This window comes from Marmota monax, unplaced genomic scaffold, assembly GCF_021218885.2.
Source record: "Marmota monax isolate L192 unplaced genomic scaffold, Marmota_monax_Labrador192_F-V1.1 WCK01_AAM20220418_F8-fsc00051, whole genome shotgun sequence".
Taxonomy (NCBI): Eukaryota; Metazoa; Chordata; class Mammalia; order Rodentia; family Sciuridae; genus Marmota; species Marmota monax.
Window position 1 is genome coordinate 4566525 of NW_026695202.1, and position 17887 is coordinate 4584411.

A 17887-nucleotide genomic window follows, 5' to 3' on the forward strand; every position below is an offset into this window, starting at 1 on the left:
ACAAATGTGGATGACTTGGTGAGTCTCTGAAGTGCTTGGGAAAGTCCACTTGTGACGTTTTCGGTTTGCTGGTCTCTGTGTGTGTTTGTGTGTGTATGCAGTGCGGTGATGGGCACCTAGCTGAGTGTGCCAGGTCTCGATAAGAGGTGTGACGGTTCTGAAAGTTTCAGGAGGGGCAAGGATCTGACAGCACGGTTCACTGAGCCTGCGAAGCATCCAGCCTTGGACAGAGGACTCGAGCACTTCCCTGGCCCCGCCCCCGCTAGGCCCCGCCCCCAACGTCCGGCCCTTCCCACCGCAAGGCTGCCCCAGTTCCGTAAACACTCCTCTCCCCGCCCCGCGCAGTTCGGACCGTACCACTGGTTGCGCGGGGGAGCATCCTTCTCGCATACGAAACGGCCTCCATCCCGAGCTGTGTTCACCCTTTCCCATACGAACATCGGGCATATTCTTTGGGTCTTAGGTTAATTATGTGCGAATTCTGCTTTAGGAGCCTGAAATGACTTGCCTTTCCCGGCTCCGCCGCTCCGTCATCCCCCCTCTTGCGGGTTTTGTGGTGGCCTCTTCTCTGGAGTCTCTCAGGCCCTTTAAATACCGCGTGTGGGGGCGGGGGGAGGGTGCCCTGGGGCTGGAGTTGTTGAGGTGAGGAGTTCCGAGGTAGTGCGGCGCTTGGTTGGGGGACTCCCTGAGACCCCTGGTTCCGGGTCACTTCGTCGCCCTCCTCCTGTCTCCGCGCCGGACTCGGTGCGTATCCTTCCCCGGGGAGGAGTCTCGGTCTGTGAAGTAATGAGCTAGGGCCCGAGAGGGGACAGCTCAACCCAGGGCAGCCCAGGCCTCCCCGCTCCACCTCGGAACGCCGTCCTGAGACCGCGGGGCCCAGGAACCAACAAGCTTGACCCCTCACCCCGACCCCGTCCCTGTCCCCGTTTGACCTAGAACTGCCGTCCCTCGTGGGAGCGGGACGCGCACGCGAGTGGCCGCGGGCTGCCGGACCCTGAGGCGGCGGGGTCCGGGCATTTCGGCGCCGCTCACAGCCCGCCGGGCCGGGGCCAGCGCCTGCTCCGCGGGCGGCTTTCCACCGGGGCTGCGGAGGCCCCTTCCCCGGCCGGGCGGGGCCCGCGGCGAGTGTTTGGGGTTTGTTGCCGGGGTTTCCCGGGCACTCGGCTCTGCCTCCGCCGTCCCCTCCTCCTCGGGTTTGTTTTGACAGGAAACGTGGTACTCCTGGAGGGAGGGGTGGCCTCCGGGTGAGTCCTCTGGACTTGCCCCTCGCCGGGAGGAGGCGTGGAAACACTGGCCGGCTTGGGCTCCAACCCTGGACCTCGCAGGGGATAGCTTTGTGCTTCCCAAAGCTGCTCCTTGAGCTGGCACCGCCGAGAGTAGCAGAGATGATTTGGTGGCACGTGGATAAACATAGTTACGTGTTTTTGTTAGTAAGATGGAAAACTGCTCCATTAAACGAAGCGATTTCTTGATGGTACAAAGTTTTCCCTTTAAAATAAACGTATTTAAGTGCAAATATCTAATCAAGATAATCGTTTGCCAAATTATTGGAAGTAGAAGATGGAGACAGGGGGTACAGTTGCGATGCCTGGTCAAAGGACTCAAGTTTGGGGAATTTTCTCCTAGATGACTGTCCTACCTTGACCAGGAAGAAACAAGACAAAGTGTCCTTGGCCCTAGTGAGCCCCCAACCCCTCTGGTCTCCAGTCCAGAGATCTTGCCCTTCCTACCTGCCAACAGATAATGAGGTTATCTCAGTGGTTCCTACTTTAGGAGGCTCCCTGCCCCCTCGCCTGCCTGGCTGCCTGTCAGCCCTTTCCTGTTGACCCTAGAAGAGATTTCATAATCAGCCTCTCAGCTAGTGGAGGTTGTCTGGCTTAAAATGACCCAGGGCTGAAGATACCCAGTCATGTGTAGAAGCAGCATCAATGCCATTTTGTGAGGGTTGAGGACCCTTTAGGGGGGAGTACAGGTATTAAAACGGGCCATCAGGGGTGTGGGGAGAGTGCTTTCAATTATGAAAAGTGCCTAGAAATCCTTCTCCCTGATGCTGTAATGCCATGTGTAGCATGAACATCTGCTTTTTAGACAGTGACTGGCTTGTTGGCTTTTATCTAGCTCTTTGTTGGTTCTAATTTGATGAAGACCAGTATTGTCTAGCTGAATAGTGCAGGCACCTATCTCTGTGCTCTGTGGTTTTGCTTTGCTATGCGTGAATAACTTTAATGCTGCTATTTGGGACTGGTTCTAAAGCAGCATTTTGCAGAAGATGGACATTTTCCAGCATCTCCAATTTTGTTATAAGAGCCTAGTCTTACTCTTCTGACCCGCTCCTGCCCTTTACTACATATACGTGAACGTGTGTACCTTCCATCTGACCTTGACTGGTCTTGAAGGAGTATACCCCTTAGATGTTCCTTGAAATTTCTCTGTTCCATAACCTAACCTTAACTGGATGGGTTCCATTCCTCAGAATTCTGCTGGGTAATCTGAATAATTCACTGCAAAATGTTTATGACTCATGCTAGCTGTAAGCAGTTAACCTTTTGGATCATATTTAGGCTCTAACTAGGGATTTTGCTGTACATAAGGACTGGTTCCCTGATACAGGATTTTGAGTCACTCTAGTGGGGTGGTTGAGAGTTATTTTGGACAGTGAACTCTCTCAGTAATGCCCTTCACTGTATAGTACTTGAGCAGCCATCCCAGAGTAAGGTCAGCTTGCTATCACATGTGCAAGTGTCCACGTGGTAGTAGATAGGTCAATTTGGCAGAGTGGGAATGGAAAGAATGAGCAGCACACTGAATTTTCTCCAGCCATCCTGGAGTAATAGAGTGCATGGGCTTTAGGGTTTCAATGTCTAGATTTAACTTGTGCCTCTGCATTGCTGTGCACCCTTGGGGAAGTAATGCAATCTCTCTGAGCCTCAGGTTCTTATTATAAAATGTGAATAGTATCTTAGCTTATAAGGCTATAATGAGGACCCAAGGAGGTAAAATATTTAAAACACTTATAAAATACTGAGTGCATATATTGAGATTATAATAAGCACTCCATGACTGTTAGCCCTAATTGTTATTATTTGGTTTCAGTGCTTTTAGGAGAGTGGAAAGACACCATGTAAAAATTTTCTTTAAACTCCTGAAACTAAGTCTTTGCTAGCTTGAATTATTGATGCCTTGTAAATGTGTTGAAGAAGGCACTGGGAATTGGAGAAGGGAGGCATAGCTTCTTACCACAAGCAGCTTAAAATTTAGCAGGGAGAAAGATATGCAGATAACTATAATAGTTTAAGTGACTACATAATAAATATGAGTAATGTGATTGGGGTAGAAGAGAACGAAAATCCAAGTTGTCTTATGAATAGGACTGTGGCTTACTTTGTTCATACAACAACATTTGTTGAGCCCAGACTATATCCCAAGTGGTGTGCCAAGCTCTACTCTAGAAGGCTAATGTAGATGAGGTAAGTGGTAGGGTCTCCAGGGAAGTTCACCTTGAAATTGTGATAATAAATTTCTAATATAAGGACAACAAGGAGCCAACCATGTGGAGATCAGGAAGAGTAACATCCCAGGGGGAGAAAATAAAGGTGCAAGGGCTCCAAAGTAGGAAGCTGTACATGTCTGCAGGACCCAATGAAGGTCACTGTGTCTAAGTTAGGGGGGAGTGGAGCAGGATGAAGTAGGCAGAGGCCAGATCACAAAGAAATTGTAAACCACAGCCAAGATAATCTTGTAAGTAAAGGGAAATCACCTGGGAGTGAATTTATTTGCCCCTTCTGAAGGACTCTGGCTTATTTATTGTTTTATTTTCCAAGCACTGTTGAAGATGGGCTTTAGGACAAGTTTGGCTGTCTAGAAATACTATCAGACTTACAGAAAAAAATTCCAAAAATAGTTCAAACATCTTGTTGTCCACTGCAAGTCAGATTCACCTAATACATTTTTCTCCATATGTTTTTGTTGTTTTTTCTCCTTTGTATCATTTGAGAGAAAATTGCATACATCAAGGTCCTTTTTAAAACAACCATAGTCCATTTATCACTTTAATATATTTAATGGTAGAATACAAATAACAGATTCAAGTATTCTAACTATGTTCTTGATCACGTATATTTTGTCCAGTGCAGAATCTATGCCTTAGTTCATTTTGTGCTGCTATAACAGAATACCATAGACTAGGTAATTTATGACAAACAGAAATTTATTTAGCCCACAGTCTTGAGGCTCAGAATCCCAAGATTAGGGGGCCAGCATCTGATGAGGGCCTTCTTGCTGAATCATAACATAACCGAAGGCATCACATGGGCAAGAGAAAGCACGGAGATTGAACTCATGGCCTCATGCTCTCTGTAATTGGCTTTAATCCATTCATGAGCATGGACCCCTCATGACCTAAGCACCCATGGTGGGTCCCACCTCCTAACAGTATTGCATTGGGATTAAGTTTCCAAAATATGCTTTTTTGAAGTCATCCTCAAATCACAGCAGTTATCAAGTATCTTCATCTGGAACATATCCTCAGCTTTTGTTTTTTATGACATTGACCTTTAACTTATTTTAATAAGACTAAAATAATAGTTGACATCTTTAGGCCCTTACTAGGAACTTAAGTATTTGACATAGATTATTTCAGTTAATATTTACAACAATTCTACAGGGTAGATACTATTATTATTATTATTATTATTATTACTATTATTATTACACAAATGGTAAGTTCCCTCTCTCTAGTTAGTAAATATCAAGAGCTGGGATTAAAAACCCAGTTCAGTGGGTTAGCTACTGTTCTTCCTATGTCAGTGAAATGCATATTATCACTGGCATATCTTTACAATCTCACACCAGTACAGGACCACTTATAGTTTGCTGCAGAGAGGAAATAAAAAAGTAAAGTAGGACATAGGCTGAGGAATCGGAGTCTGTGGGAGGAAGCATGACTTGACCCTTAAGGTCCCTCTTCTCTAAGATGTCAGTAGTTACACTGCCATTCATTCATCTGTTCATTTATTATGCAATATTTCAGTGCCTGACTGCCTTTGAGTCATTGGCCTCAAAATGTCAAAAGACTGTATTTATTATTATTAAAGAACAGAGTAGTACAATACGGATATGAAATGTGGTACTTCATTTGCTTTGACTAGTGATCCACTGTAGTGTTGGAGGCTTTGCTTGGAGCAACCTTTTGTCTTTACCTTTGACCAGTGAGTGAGCCTCCAGGTAGGATGAGATGTGGTATTCCTGAAAAGTTGTTTGATTTACCTGTAAATTGCATTGGTGAAAGTTAGGTAGATCTAAGTTTGTGAGTATGAGAACTATTATGTTTCTTTTTAAAAAAGCCTAGTTTTATCATTACCAGCCTAAGAGGGGACATAAAATACTTTAAAAAGCAATCTAATTACCCTCAGTGGCTTTTGAGTCAAGTAGCTTTGTCCCTAGATGACTTAAATGGAAACTCAAGACCAAGAAGGGTTAGAGTAGGTGAGAAGGACTAGCAGAGGACCATGCACACTGTGATGGGCCATTTGCTTTTGTGTTTTGTATTTCAGACACGTGTAAGAGTTCTCTCCTAGGGTGACTACCAGCCTTGTGTATCTGTAAGGGAACATGCTTTTGTTGTCCTGGAGTAAAACTGTTTTCCCCTTCAGTTTTTAACGCCTGAGGTGATAATATTAACAAACAAGCATGTAATCATAAGCAAACCTCTGTGTCCTGTTTATTCTGTGTCAGACACTGTGCTGAGTACTCTCTCTAGATTTACTGTGGATTCTCACCCCAGCCCTAAGAATCGGGCATTATCAATATTCCCATAAGAGGAAATGGATAATTTTCTAGTAGAGTAATAATAAGCATCTTCAAAGACAGGCTTTTGGGCTTAGATACACTAAGTCCCAGTTATAATGGGAAGGCTTCTACCAAGTATTTCTAAACATTGCAAAGCTTTAAAATTTTCTGTTGCATCCCCTGTGCTAGGAATTTTACCTCTAGTAACTTGCTGGCAGAAAGTGTAGTGGCATGCAGTGGCAAGCAATTAAACATGCCTGCTCTGAGCATATTTAATTTATTAGAGCTTCTAGTGATGCCTCATAGAACTCTGGTTTGGAGCATTTTAACAATTTCGAGCTGAAAGAAACTCTATAACTGACCCAATCCTCTTAGAAAAATGAAGTGAGGAGAGAAGATGTGGTATGTGTGAAGTCACGTAGCAAATTAATGACCGACATATGCCCCAAACCCTGGATTTCTAATTCCTAACCTAGAGCTTTTTTATTTTTTAAATCTTTGCAATTGGTTGCCTTGTTAAATACAATTAAGAAACCTACCAAATGTTCTGTCCAGCTGTGGTAGAATATAATGGACAGTAATAACTGTTAACCTAGTTCATACATTCCCATGAATGAAAGCTTTTATTCACTTGTACTTGGAAAAACAGCCAGAGATACTCATTTGAGGCAGCTGTAGTGGTGAAAATCAAGAGCAGAGCCAAGTTGTTACATTGCGGGGAGATGACTGAAGGAAAAAATAAAAGGTAGAAACAAACTTTAAAATATTTAAATGAGAGTGTGACAGAGACCTGGGAATTTGAGTTTTAAATCTAATAAACTAGGCTTAAGTAGTACATTCCCTGCACTGGGGCTTGGACTTTGGCAGTACCAGGCATGTAAATATGTAGTGGTATCAGCTTGCAAATGTTCTAGTTGAAGCTGTACCAAATGGAATTCAATGATTGTGATTCAGTTGACACTGAATGAATACTTGTCATATACTTGGCACTGGTGGTGAACAAGACTCAGTGTCTGCCTTATTAAGCAGATTCGGAAGTAGCCATGGGAAGAAAATAACCATACAAGTGCTTTTGTGGATATGTGCTGCACATGTACTCAAGGGAGTACCAAGAGCTCTGGTGGGAGGGTGGAGGGAGGCTTCCCCAAGAAGGTATATTTTCAAGATTACCGTCAATGGGAAGTAAAATGTTGGCAACGAGGGATGTAGCAAATTAGAGGGGTTTCCATTTAGGATTTAGGGTTTGGTGGCAGTAAAAGGGTTATAGCAACCCTTTTTCTTCTGTCTCCTCTCCCCTTCCATCAGCAGGTTGGAGTTAAAACTCAGGTAGAGGCTGGTTGTCCCAGGGTAGAGTAGGTTATTTCACCACTAAAGGTGTAAGGGTCCAGGGCTATTTTATATCCTGTGTTCTTGGTGATTAGCTTAGGATTCTAAGATAGGGTAGAGTGCTTCCTGGCAGCTGCAGTCCACACCATTTCCTTTAGTCTGCAGAGGCAGGTAGGGGTTTTCTCCTTGCAAAATTGGTGGCCTGGAGCTGAACATGCATGCCTATAATCAGACTCAGAAGCCTGAGGCAGGAGGATCACGAGTTTGAGGCTAGCCTCAGCAAATTAACAAGACCCTGTCTTTTTTTTTTTTAAAGAGAGAGTGAGAGACAGAGAGAGAGAGAGAGAGAGAGAGAGAATTTTTTAACATTTATTTTTTTTTTTAGTTTTTTGGCGGGCACAACATCTTTGTTTGTATGTGGTGCTGAGGATCGAACCCGGGTCGCACGCATGCCAGGCGAACGCGCTACCGCTTGAGCCACATCCCCAGCGCCAAGACCCTGTCTTGAAATAAAATATATTTTAAAAGGGGGTTGGGGAGATATAGCTCAGTGGCAAAGCATCCCTGGGTTCAATTCCCAATGTCCTCCCCCCGCCCCCCCCACCAAAAGAAAAGTGGTGGCCTGGGCAAGGATGCATTTCTGTGTTAGGACTGAAAGTTGTTAGGTGAGGCAGTATGCAGATGCCCTTGGGCTTTTCACACCTGGTGTATCCTCTCAGACTCTTTCTTGTTTCTGTCACCACCCAAGGAATAAAAATTGGCTGTTTCTCTCAACAAAGTCTAGCGCCTTCCCCCTCCTGAGTTCCAGTCCTCCCTTTTCTTTCTCATGTTTTCTCAACAATGCCTTATTTTCCTTTTCTCCTCTAGCATTTGACATGCACAGTTTTGCGGAACTGGACTTGAGAACCATGAGAGTAGGGCCCTATCTATTTTGTTTACTGTTAACTCTTCCTGGTGTCTGCTGCTGGGTGCACTGTAAGCACTCAGTAACTGGAATCATCGCAGAACCTGCAGTCATTTCCACTGATTTTATTCTGCATAGTTAGGCTTCACATTCTGGCAGTTTTAAAAGTTCTGTATCCTCTATTGCATGGGATGGTTCAGATTTAAAGGGATGCAGTGAATTCTTCCTATCATTGCCCATTCAGGATTTGAGGTGCCTTTCTCCTTGGGCCCAAATTTTCTTTTTGTGTCAGCTGACACCACACATATCAAGGCCAGCTTCCTCACAGGCCTTGCTCCTGGTCATTCTTTGTGCCCATGATCTTTCTGGGTTGTGCCCAGGCCTGACTCCCTTCCCTGGTAGGCAGTCTGATATCCCAGAAACAGCACTCAGTTTAGATTCAAGGGATTGGTTCTGTGGTACAGTAAGTCCCCTTGTCTCTCAAGTCTGTGCCCCTGTTCTGTGAATCACCATCCTGTGTGCCTGCTCACTCATTGAGTGGTGATAGCTACTTCGTACAAACCAAATGGTAGGTCTTATTCTTCGTGTTGTGGCAATTCATGTGAAAGTGGAAGAGGAAAGGCTAAAGACCAGCCAGAGATTAGTCTTTCCTTCTCCCAAGAAGCTCATAGAGAGCACGAAGAGTCTACTTTCAAAACTATTTTATTTAAAGCAATAATAAGTAACATTTGATTGCTGTGCCAGGCACTGTAATGAGATTTGTCCTATTCAGTCCTCAAGTACACTATGAGGTCAGTCTTCCAGTCCAGTTTCACTGATGAGGTGGGGGTAAAGTGACCTCCCCAAGGCAGAAAGAGCAATATGACCCCTCCCAGAGCCCTGGTTTCTCTTACCTTCCCATGTCTTAGCATATATATTTTTATTTATTTGGTGTGGGAGGGGCAATACCGAGAATTGAACTCAGGGGCACTCAACCACTGAGCCACATCCCTAGCCCTAATTTGTGTTTTATTTAGAGATAGGGTCTCACTGAGTTGCTTAGCACCTTGCTTTTGCTGAGGCTGGCTTTAAACTCCTGATCCTTCTGTCTCAGCCTTCTGAGCCAGTGGGATTACAGGCATGCACCACTGCTCCCGGCTTTAGCATATTGTTTTAAAGAATATGTCATTGCTTAGAGCTGCTCCGCAATCATACTGGTTATGTCCTGAGTCAGCTCACATTGATGAGTGTGGAATCCCTTTTCTGGAAGGCATTCTTGATAGCCTTGTGACTGCCTGGCTGGGGTGTTAGGGGAGGGACACGGTAATATTCTGGAAGCTTTTCAACACTGTTAAACTTGTGGGTATAGTTGTCCATACTGGTACCAATGGAAGTGCCCCCAGAATGTTGATGCAGGGTCTGTTTGTCTGTACAGGTGTTCTCTCTTTATCCATACTCAAGTAACACAAAATGCCATTCAATGATGAGAAGCAATGTGTGGGCGAGGACCATCCAAGTGATTCAGATTCTTCACGGTTTTCCGAGAGCATGGCTTCACTCAGTGACTATGAGTGCTCCAGACAGAGCTTCACAAGTGATTCCTCCAGCAAATCCAGCTCTCCTGTTTGTGAGCCCACAGGGGAGCGGGACTGAGGGTGGTGGGGTGTTTTTAGAGTATGTTGGATTTGAAAACTCAACAATGGTGGAGGGCAAAGCCCAGACTTAACCCTCATTTCTTGGTGTACCAGCATAACACTGCAGGGGGACTGCAGCTATTTTGTGTATGTTCTCAGAAATGGCCACGAAAGCTCACAACCTGCTGATTTTTATTTTGATCAGTGTCTCTAGTCTGCTTTGGTTTGATATAAATCAGGCTCCTCACCCCACTCTTTTCTCCCAAACGATAGAAAGCTACTCCTTCTTGTGATTACTTCTTGGACAAATTAAAACAAACAAACAAACAAACCAGATTGTTTTCTGATTCACATTTAAGGACACATGCCCTTATGGAAGCATCAGGCAGGAAGTGAGATATTCTAAGAGATTTCCTGCTAATTGCAAACCCTGTTGTGCAAGTCACTCAGAAAGGGGCCCTTAAGGAGAATTACTACACCAGGGTTATGTGAAAGAATTGAAAGAGTAGCAAAGGAAGACAGCTTTTTCCTTTTTTGTATGTGGACACTGGAGATGTGTTAAGCAGGTGTGTTTGCTTTTTTTTTTTTTTTTTTAAGATTTTTCATTAGCCTCTTTGTCTAGGAAGTACAACAGCTTAAACAGACAAGGTAAATATAGAAAAAAGGCAACTGATGTTTAATAGATTAAAAATACTTGTTAATTTGTATTTAAAATTTTTATGTTTTTTATTTTAAAAACTTGGAAAATACGTTAGTGTAGAAAAAAGAAACTGTTGCCTACAGTATCATCCAAAGACTATAGTTGGCAGCACTTTGCCATCTTTATCCTTTATACAGATGTATATACATATATGGAATCTTGTTACTTAGTTGTATAACTAAAACATTTACTTGTGATAATATATTTTCTAAACTTTCTTTATGATTGCTTAATTCAAGAGAATAGACCATAAATTTACTTACCCATTATTATTGAACATTTAGTTCCGTTTTGTAGACCGGGGATGTGGCTCAGTGGTAGAGTGTTTGCCTTGCATGCATAAAGGCCTGGGTTTGATCCCTAGCACTACCCACAAGAAAAGGTTAGTTTCCATTTTTTTTTAATATTTATTTTTCAGTTATCACAACATCTTTGCGGACACAACATCTTTGTTTGTATGTGGTGCTGAGGATCGAACCCGGGCCGCATGCATGCCAGGCAAGTGCGCTACCACTTGAGCCACATCCCCAGCCCCTTCCATTTGGTTTTTGCTGTTATAAATAGTGTTTTATTTGGTTCATGAAGCCTTTCTGGAAATTACTTTGGATATCATTGGATTACTGGGCCAAAGGATACAGCCATTTTTAAGGAGAATCTTGTGGTAGAGTTGACAAAAGAATTAACAGCAGCCACCTCAAGTTTCTGTGCTTTTTCTTTTTCTTTTTAATTAATTTTTTTTAGTTGTTGATAGACCTTTGTTTTGTTCACTTATTTATATGTGGTGCTAAGAATCAAACCCAGTGCCTCACACATGCTAGGCAAGTGCTCTACCATTAAGCCACAACCCAGCACTCTGTTTTTTCTTATTCTTGACGTTTTATATATAAGGTTCATGCATCCGATAACAGGGTACACAGATAGTCCTGAAGAAGAATTTTGATGTTATTCTGTTTCACCTTTCTTTGTCCTCCTCCTTTCCTATCCTCTTCCTCTCTTCTCCTCTCCCCACCTTTGTTAAAAATTAAGTAACAAAATATTACATCATTCCTATTGTTCAAGATCATGATTTTTAACAGAAGCTAAGATTTCCAACTAATTTTATAAACATGATTTATTATAATACTTTCATAGTAAAATCACTAGAAATAACTCAGATTATTATAACTTTCCTACTGAGAGGAAAATTATCCACCTTCTCTGATATACTTTATTTTCTTTAATGATTTATTGAGCTCTTACTATATTCTTCTTCACTTATATTGTTTAATCCTAGGCCAGCCTTCATAGGAGGTTACCTATATCTCAGTGAAGTCAAAGGATAACTACAAGCAGGAAAATCTTAGGATTGAATTTAAACCTTATGTTATACTGTCTATACATTTAGAAATTATATTTTTATAAACAAGTATTTCATATTGAGTTTACTTAAATAAATGAGAATTCTTAATTACCAAATTAAAAAATCATTAGTCTCTGTATAATATATGTAAATAAAGGCAAATACCAAAAATAAGATGATTTAATTTTTAAAAATAAGTTGTAATAGGCATATTTTAATAAGCTTGTCTTACAAACATTTGAAAATTTATTATCAAATAAAAATTTATTATTAAATATAGCACCTGAAACTATTTTTCAAGTCTTTATTAAAGTGAGTGAATCCACCTATTTTGTTTATATTCTTTCTGCTTATAAAACCATGAAGTATACGTAGGAATAAATTAAACCTTGTCTACATCAGATGGCTTTATTGGGTGACAATTTCTCTTCTATAGCATTGACTGACTTTTGTTTTTCTTTCAGCAACAAGCCCTCCCAGAGTTGTGACATTTGATGAAGTGATGACTGCAGCAAGGAACTTATCCAACATGACTCTTGCTCATGAGATTGCTGTAAACGAGAACTTCGAATTGAAACAAGATGCTGTCCCTGAGAACAGGTGACCCATAGACCTTTGTTGTGCATAAACAATGCTGAAATTGTGTGTGTGTGTGTGTGTGTGTGTATTTCATACTGATTCCTGGAAGTTCTTGTGTAATATCCACAGGAGATAAACTTGTTTAGTTCCCTAACAAGGTCTTATATTTTTAAAAAATTTCTGTAGGATTGTATAATTTCTCAGTTATATGTCACTTCCTGAGGAAAGCTTTTCTTATTTTCCTGAACCCCCTAAACTACAGTTAATTCTCTTGCTATAGCCTCCACCACTTCCCCTTTGTGAAGAAATCTTATAATTTTGGTCTGGGGATGCAGTTTAGAGGTAGAGCACATTCCTAGAATGCATAAGGCCCTGGTCCCCAGCACTGCAAAAACAAAAACAAAAACCTTATAAATTTTATGTTCAGTGTTCATCTTCCCCACTTGATTGAAAGCACCATCAATTGCAGAACTATGCCTGTATTGTTTGTTGCTTTATCTGGATTGCCTCAGATACTGTGTGACCTATAGTACACATTCAAGAAATATTTGCTGTTTTGTTTATTAAAAACTGGGCTGGGGTTGTAGCTGAGTGGTAGAGCACTTGCCTCCCACGTGTGAGGCCCTGAGTTCAATCCTCAGCATCACATAAAATAAATAAAAATAAAGATATTGTGTCCATCTACAACTAAAAAAAATTTTTTAAAAACCCTGATATTCAGAATGAAGGGAAGGGAAGGGGTATGGGAATGGGAAAGACAGTAGAATGAATTGAACCTAACTTTACTATGTTCTTATGTGAATACACCACGACCATGTAACTCCACATCATGTACAGCCACAAGAATAGGAAATTATACTTCATATATGTATAATTTGTCAAAATACATTCTTCTGTCATGTATAACTAAAAAGAACAAATAAAAAAAAATTTAAAAACTGATACCCAAGTTGTAAAGAATAAATAAATGCAACTGAACTGCCAGAGTTTAAGGATAGGCAACCCAGCGCACCTGTAGGTAGGAATTACAGCCACCAGCAGGTATTTCTTGGTTAATCCCATTTCCAGGGACCTTTAGTTAGAGCTGCACTCTTATATCTTACCTAGCCTCTGGCATCAGTGGCTCCAGTTCCTCTGGGACAAAGAGGGAAAAAAAGGCTTGAGCCCTTTACTACAGATCATTTATTTTTAAGGTAAAGTTAACTCATGGATAGTGGCATTGTTTGTTTTTCAACCTCACAGGGGCAATTATTAATCCTGAGGCATTCTCTCTCTTCTAATTAAGATAACTTATAGATAGTATTTGATTCCATTTATAACTTTTTGTTCATTTTAAAGCAGGAAAACCAGTAAGTATAATAATTTTTCTTCTTTGGAGTATATATTGCTCATAGTTCTCCTAGAGATGTTGTTATTAAAAATTAATATTTTTAAAGATTACTGGCTAAAGTGTATCTGTTTGGTTTTCTTTGGTAATTGCATGATATACCAGCTCTCTTCCCTAAGCTAGGCCCCCTCTGACCTGACTCTCTAAGTCCCAGCTGTTTGCCTCATCTCATTTTTAGCTTGCCCCAGTCCTCCTCCATATTCACAAAGTAGCTATTATGATCCTTCTGAAGGATAAATCAGATCAAGTCATTTCTCAGCTTAAAGCCTTTCAATGGTTTTGTATTACATGAAGAATAAAAATCTAAACTATGATGGCTTGGAAAGCCCTACTTCCCAGACCTTATCTAGTAATATGTTCCTTCCTGCTTCCTTCCTGATGTGGGTGTACACTAAGCTTGATCCTATCTCAAGGACTTTGTCCCTTTTCCTTTGTATTTTTGCCCTCGATCTTCATACAGCTTCTTTTTCTCCCTGTTGAAGACTGAAATCAAAGATCATTGTGACCTTAGAAGATTTTTTTTTACCTACTCAGTGAAATAAGTACCCTGTCACTGTCCCGCACATTGACTCACTGTGTTCTGCTCATGTCTCTGAAATTATCTTAGTCTTCGTGTGTGTGTGTGTGTGTGTGAGAGAGAGAGAGAGAGAGAGAGTGTGTGTATGTATGTGTGTGTGTGTGTGTGTGTGAGAGAGAGAGAGAGAGAGAGAGAGTGTGTATGTATGTGTGTGTGTGTGTGCGCGCATGTGTCTGTGTGTGACCTAGGCATTGAACCCAGGACTTGCATGTTCTAAGTTTGTGCTCTACCACTCATTTTAATGTGTTTTTGTCTATTTCTGCTAGCATAAGCCTTTTGAGGCATAGACTTTCTTTCTACTGTGGTGTCTCAAGTGCCTAAAACAGGACCAAGCACATATTAGATGTTCAGTGCACAATTATTGACTAATAAAAATAAAAATTTAAAGTTAATCATTTTTATGAAGTATCACTAAAGACAGTTTGGGATTATCTGTACTTTAAATTCAAAAGTGGCAAGTAAAGCCAGGCACAGTGGCGCACACCTGTAATCCCAGCGGCTTGGGAGGCTGAGACAGGAGGATCGCAAGTTCAAAGCCACCCTCAGCAAAAGCAAGGTATTGAGCAACTCAGTGAGACCCTGTCTCTAAATAAAATAATACAAAGTAGGGTTGGGGATGTGGCTTAGTGGGGTTGAGTGACCCTGAGTTCAATCCCCAGTGCCCCCCACAAAAAGTTACAAGTAAAGGCCAGTGTGAAGGTGCTTTAGGATATCAGGCAGATCCTGGGTTTGAATCCTGGCTCTGCTGAGACTATATCTGAGCCTCTCCCCAAATATAAGATGAGGATTATGTTACTCACTTTAAATGTGTGATCATTGGCATAAAAGTGCCTTGTACTTAAGTACTTTGATACTGTGGAAAATATTAACCTCTCTTCCCTTCATTTTCTGCCATGGCTAGGAAAAGTGAGCATGGAAAACAAAGTATAGAGTTAGGATGCATTATTTTGTTTAATAATGAAGTAGCAAATTATTTGTTGATTTTCAGATGATCCTCACAGTGGCCATTTTTTTTTCCTTTTTAACATATGGCTCTCTCTCATTTTATCATTTAGTTCTTTGGTGGGGGGGGAAGTGAGCTAAAATTAGTCAGGTTTCCAATACCCAGTAGGAATGCTTGGATTGATCATATCCCTTCTTGCCATTCCCCCAAATCTCTTGAAAATTAAAGAGCTAAAAAATGTCTTGAAGCATATAGGAAAACTTCAGTTTAAACTCTGATGTCCCTACAGAACCATAAAATTGTTTTAGCTCATTGCTTGTTGTTCCTTCACGCTATATATATATATATATATATATATGTGTGTGTGTGTGTGTGTGTGTGTGTGTGTGTGTGTGGCTTGTAAAGTCAAGAGCAAAAGTCTGTACAGCAATGTTTGCCTTTTTCATTGTTCTGTAGTTGCACAGCAGAGTCTCAGATAATGGCAGTGGCATTTTTATTGAATAAACTTACTCGGACAACTAGAATAAGTTTTAATATTTAAAGTTGCTAAGTAGACTATAACATTTGCAGTTATGTAAACAATTTTAATTCATGCTCCTTGGCTGATTTCCATTTCTCATAACCTTTTATATACTTAGCTATTTGTATTTTAAGAAGGCAGATTTTGCCAGGTACATTGGTATATGCCTGTAATCCCAGCTACTTGGGGTGCTAAGGCAAGAGAATTGCAAGTTCAAGTTCAGCCTGGGAAACTTAGTGAAATTGTTCTCAAAATTTTAAAATGTTCTAAATGGGCTGGGGATCTAACTCAGTGGTAAAGCACTTGCCTAACATACACAAGGCCTTGGGTTCAACCCAGAACCACTGAGGATAAAAAAAAGATGAAAGAAGGAAAATTAGGAGATATGCTTAACTGTCAAATTATTAATTTATCCACCATGCATTCCTTGAATGCTCCATAAATGCCAGGCATTTAGGTACATTGGCAGTACCTAGATGAAGTAGTGTGTCCTCTACTTGGGAGAAATATGTTGCTCTGTGGCAAAAGACACATCAGTAATTATAGTGCAGGAAAATATGTGGTTTTCTAAAAGCTGTTGCAAAATGGTGTAGGAATGTGTATTTTAATGTGCACCTATTAGGACATTGATATAGGGGTAAAGCAAGGTGGCCACCTGTTCTGTTGTAAGCTTTTCCTTTTTCAGTGTTTTGTTCTGGGATATTGAATCAGAAGTTGGCAGGCATTAAAATGCCCCTTGGGTCAACCTATTCTGTTACTTGCCATGAAACTTCAGCTGTTGAGGAAAGAACAGCTTTGTCATCTCATTGCTAAAATTTAGAACACATCTAAAGATCTATGTAGAAGAGTAATTAGCTAAATCATCTTATGTCCTTAAGACAGAATTTTATGAAGTTATTATAAGCCAAGGTAATGAAGATTTTTAAAATCTAGCAGAAACAGGACAGAATACTAAATGAAAAAAAAATTTAATATTGTGCATACTTGGTATTCTTAACTACTAAAACAATGTATTGAACAGGGGAAATAAGTCAATAGATTAATAATGGGATTATGGGTTATTTTGTTCTCTGTTTTTTTATGCATTTTTAAAAATTGCTACAGTGAGTCTTTAAGATTAGAGAAAATAATTCTTATTTTAAATTAGATAAAATAATTCTTATTTTGCTATAGCTTGGCTGGTCAAGTGAAGCATATTGTTCACCAGGCCTTCTGGGATGTCTTGGAATCAGAACTAAATGCTGACCCTCCTGAATATGAACATGCTATCAAACTGTTTGAAGAAATCCGAGAGGCAAGTTGATGCTTGTGTGAATTAGTATCTTGGTCTATTTGGGCTTCTGTAATAGTATATTATAGAGAAATTGGCTGTTAATCAATAGAAACTTATTACAGTTTTGCAGGCTGAGAAAACTTATGATTAGTCCCCAGCAGATTTGGTGTCTTGTGAGGGCCTGCTTTCTGTTTCATAGAGGATACATTCTTGCTGTGTCCTCACATGGTAGAAAGGAAAGAAGCTCTATAGGGTCTTTGCATTCGTGATGACTTCATCCTTATGTCCTTATCATCTCCCACAGCTTCACTCTAATATCATTCATTGGGAATTTCAACATGTGAATTTGGGGGGAGAAGGACACACACATTTTGTTTATAGCAATTACCCACCCCATCCCCCTGCAAAGACCATTTCATATCCTTTGGTATTGGCCACACTTTTTGAAAAACTGAGCTCCATCACTAGTAAGAGTTTTCCCCTGCACTTTCTGAAGTGGGATGGAGGCTGGGAAAACAGGGCAGTAGAGATACCAGGGCATTGCGGAGCACAGAGTGTTGGCTAGAGAACAGCCTCTGGAGTTAGGTAGGTTAATTTAGTATGGGCTCTAAGTCTCAGTTTCCTGAGTGCTAACAGGGTAGTTATAAGAATAAATGAGCTAACTTTTATAAGGCCCTTGCTTCATATCATGCACTAAATTTTTCATTTATTTTTACTGTAACTCTTTGAGGTAGTTACTCCTATAATTTTATGTAAAGAAACCAAGTTTTGTAATTCACCCAGGGTCCCAAAGCTTTGAGGGATCAGAGGGATTGAATTGGGCACTGTGGCTTAGAGCCTGTGCTCCCGACATGTGCTGTGTATGTAAGCACAGTGTCCACTGTGTAGTGGAGATTCAGTAAACAGTTTGTTTTTCTAATAGATAATATTTTATATGAA

The 17887-nt window shown here is 41.0% G+C and overlaps 1 protein-coding gene across 4 annotated transcripts in view; it reads left to right on the forward strand.

Moving 5' to 3' along the window:
- Window positions 1-615: 615 nt before the first annotated feature.
- Tcp11l2 (t-complex 11 like 2) overlaps window positions 616-17887 on the forward strand; it is a 38373-nt gene continuing 21101 nt past the window's right edge. The window contains exons 1-4 of one of the 4 annotated variants that reach the window (XM_046429437.2): window positions 616-744; window positions 9432-9623; window positions 12134-12269; window positions 16849-16969. In XM_046429437.2, the coding sequence (XP_046285393.1) occupies window positions 9467-9623; window positions 12134-12269; window positions 16849-16969 (414 nt within the window). In that variant the 5' untranslated portion in view covers window positions 616-744; window positions 9432-9466. Of the gene's footprint in view, window positions 745-9431; window positions 9624-10748; window positions 10829-12133; window positions 12270-16848; window positions 16970-17887 lie in introns of those variants that run through there. The other 3 variants (XM_046429438.1, XM_058574207.1, XM_046429439.2) reach the window with 3 other exon arrangements.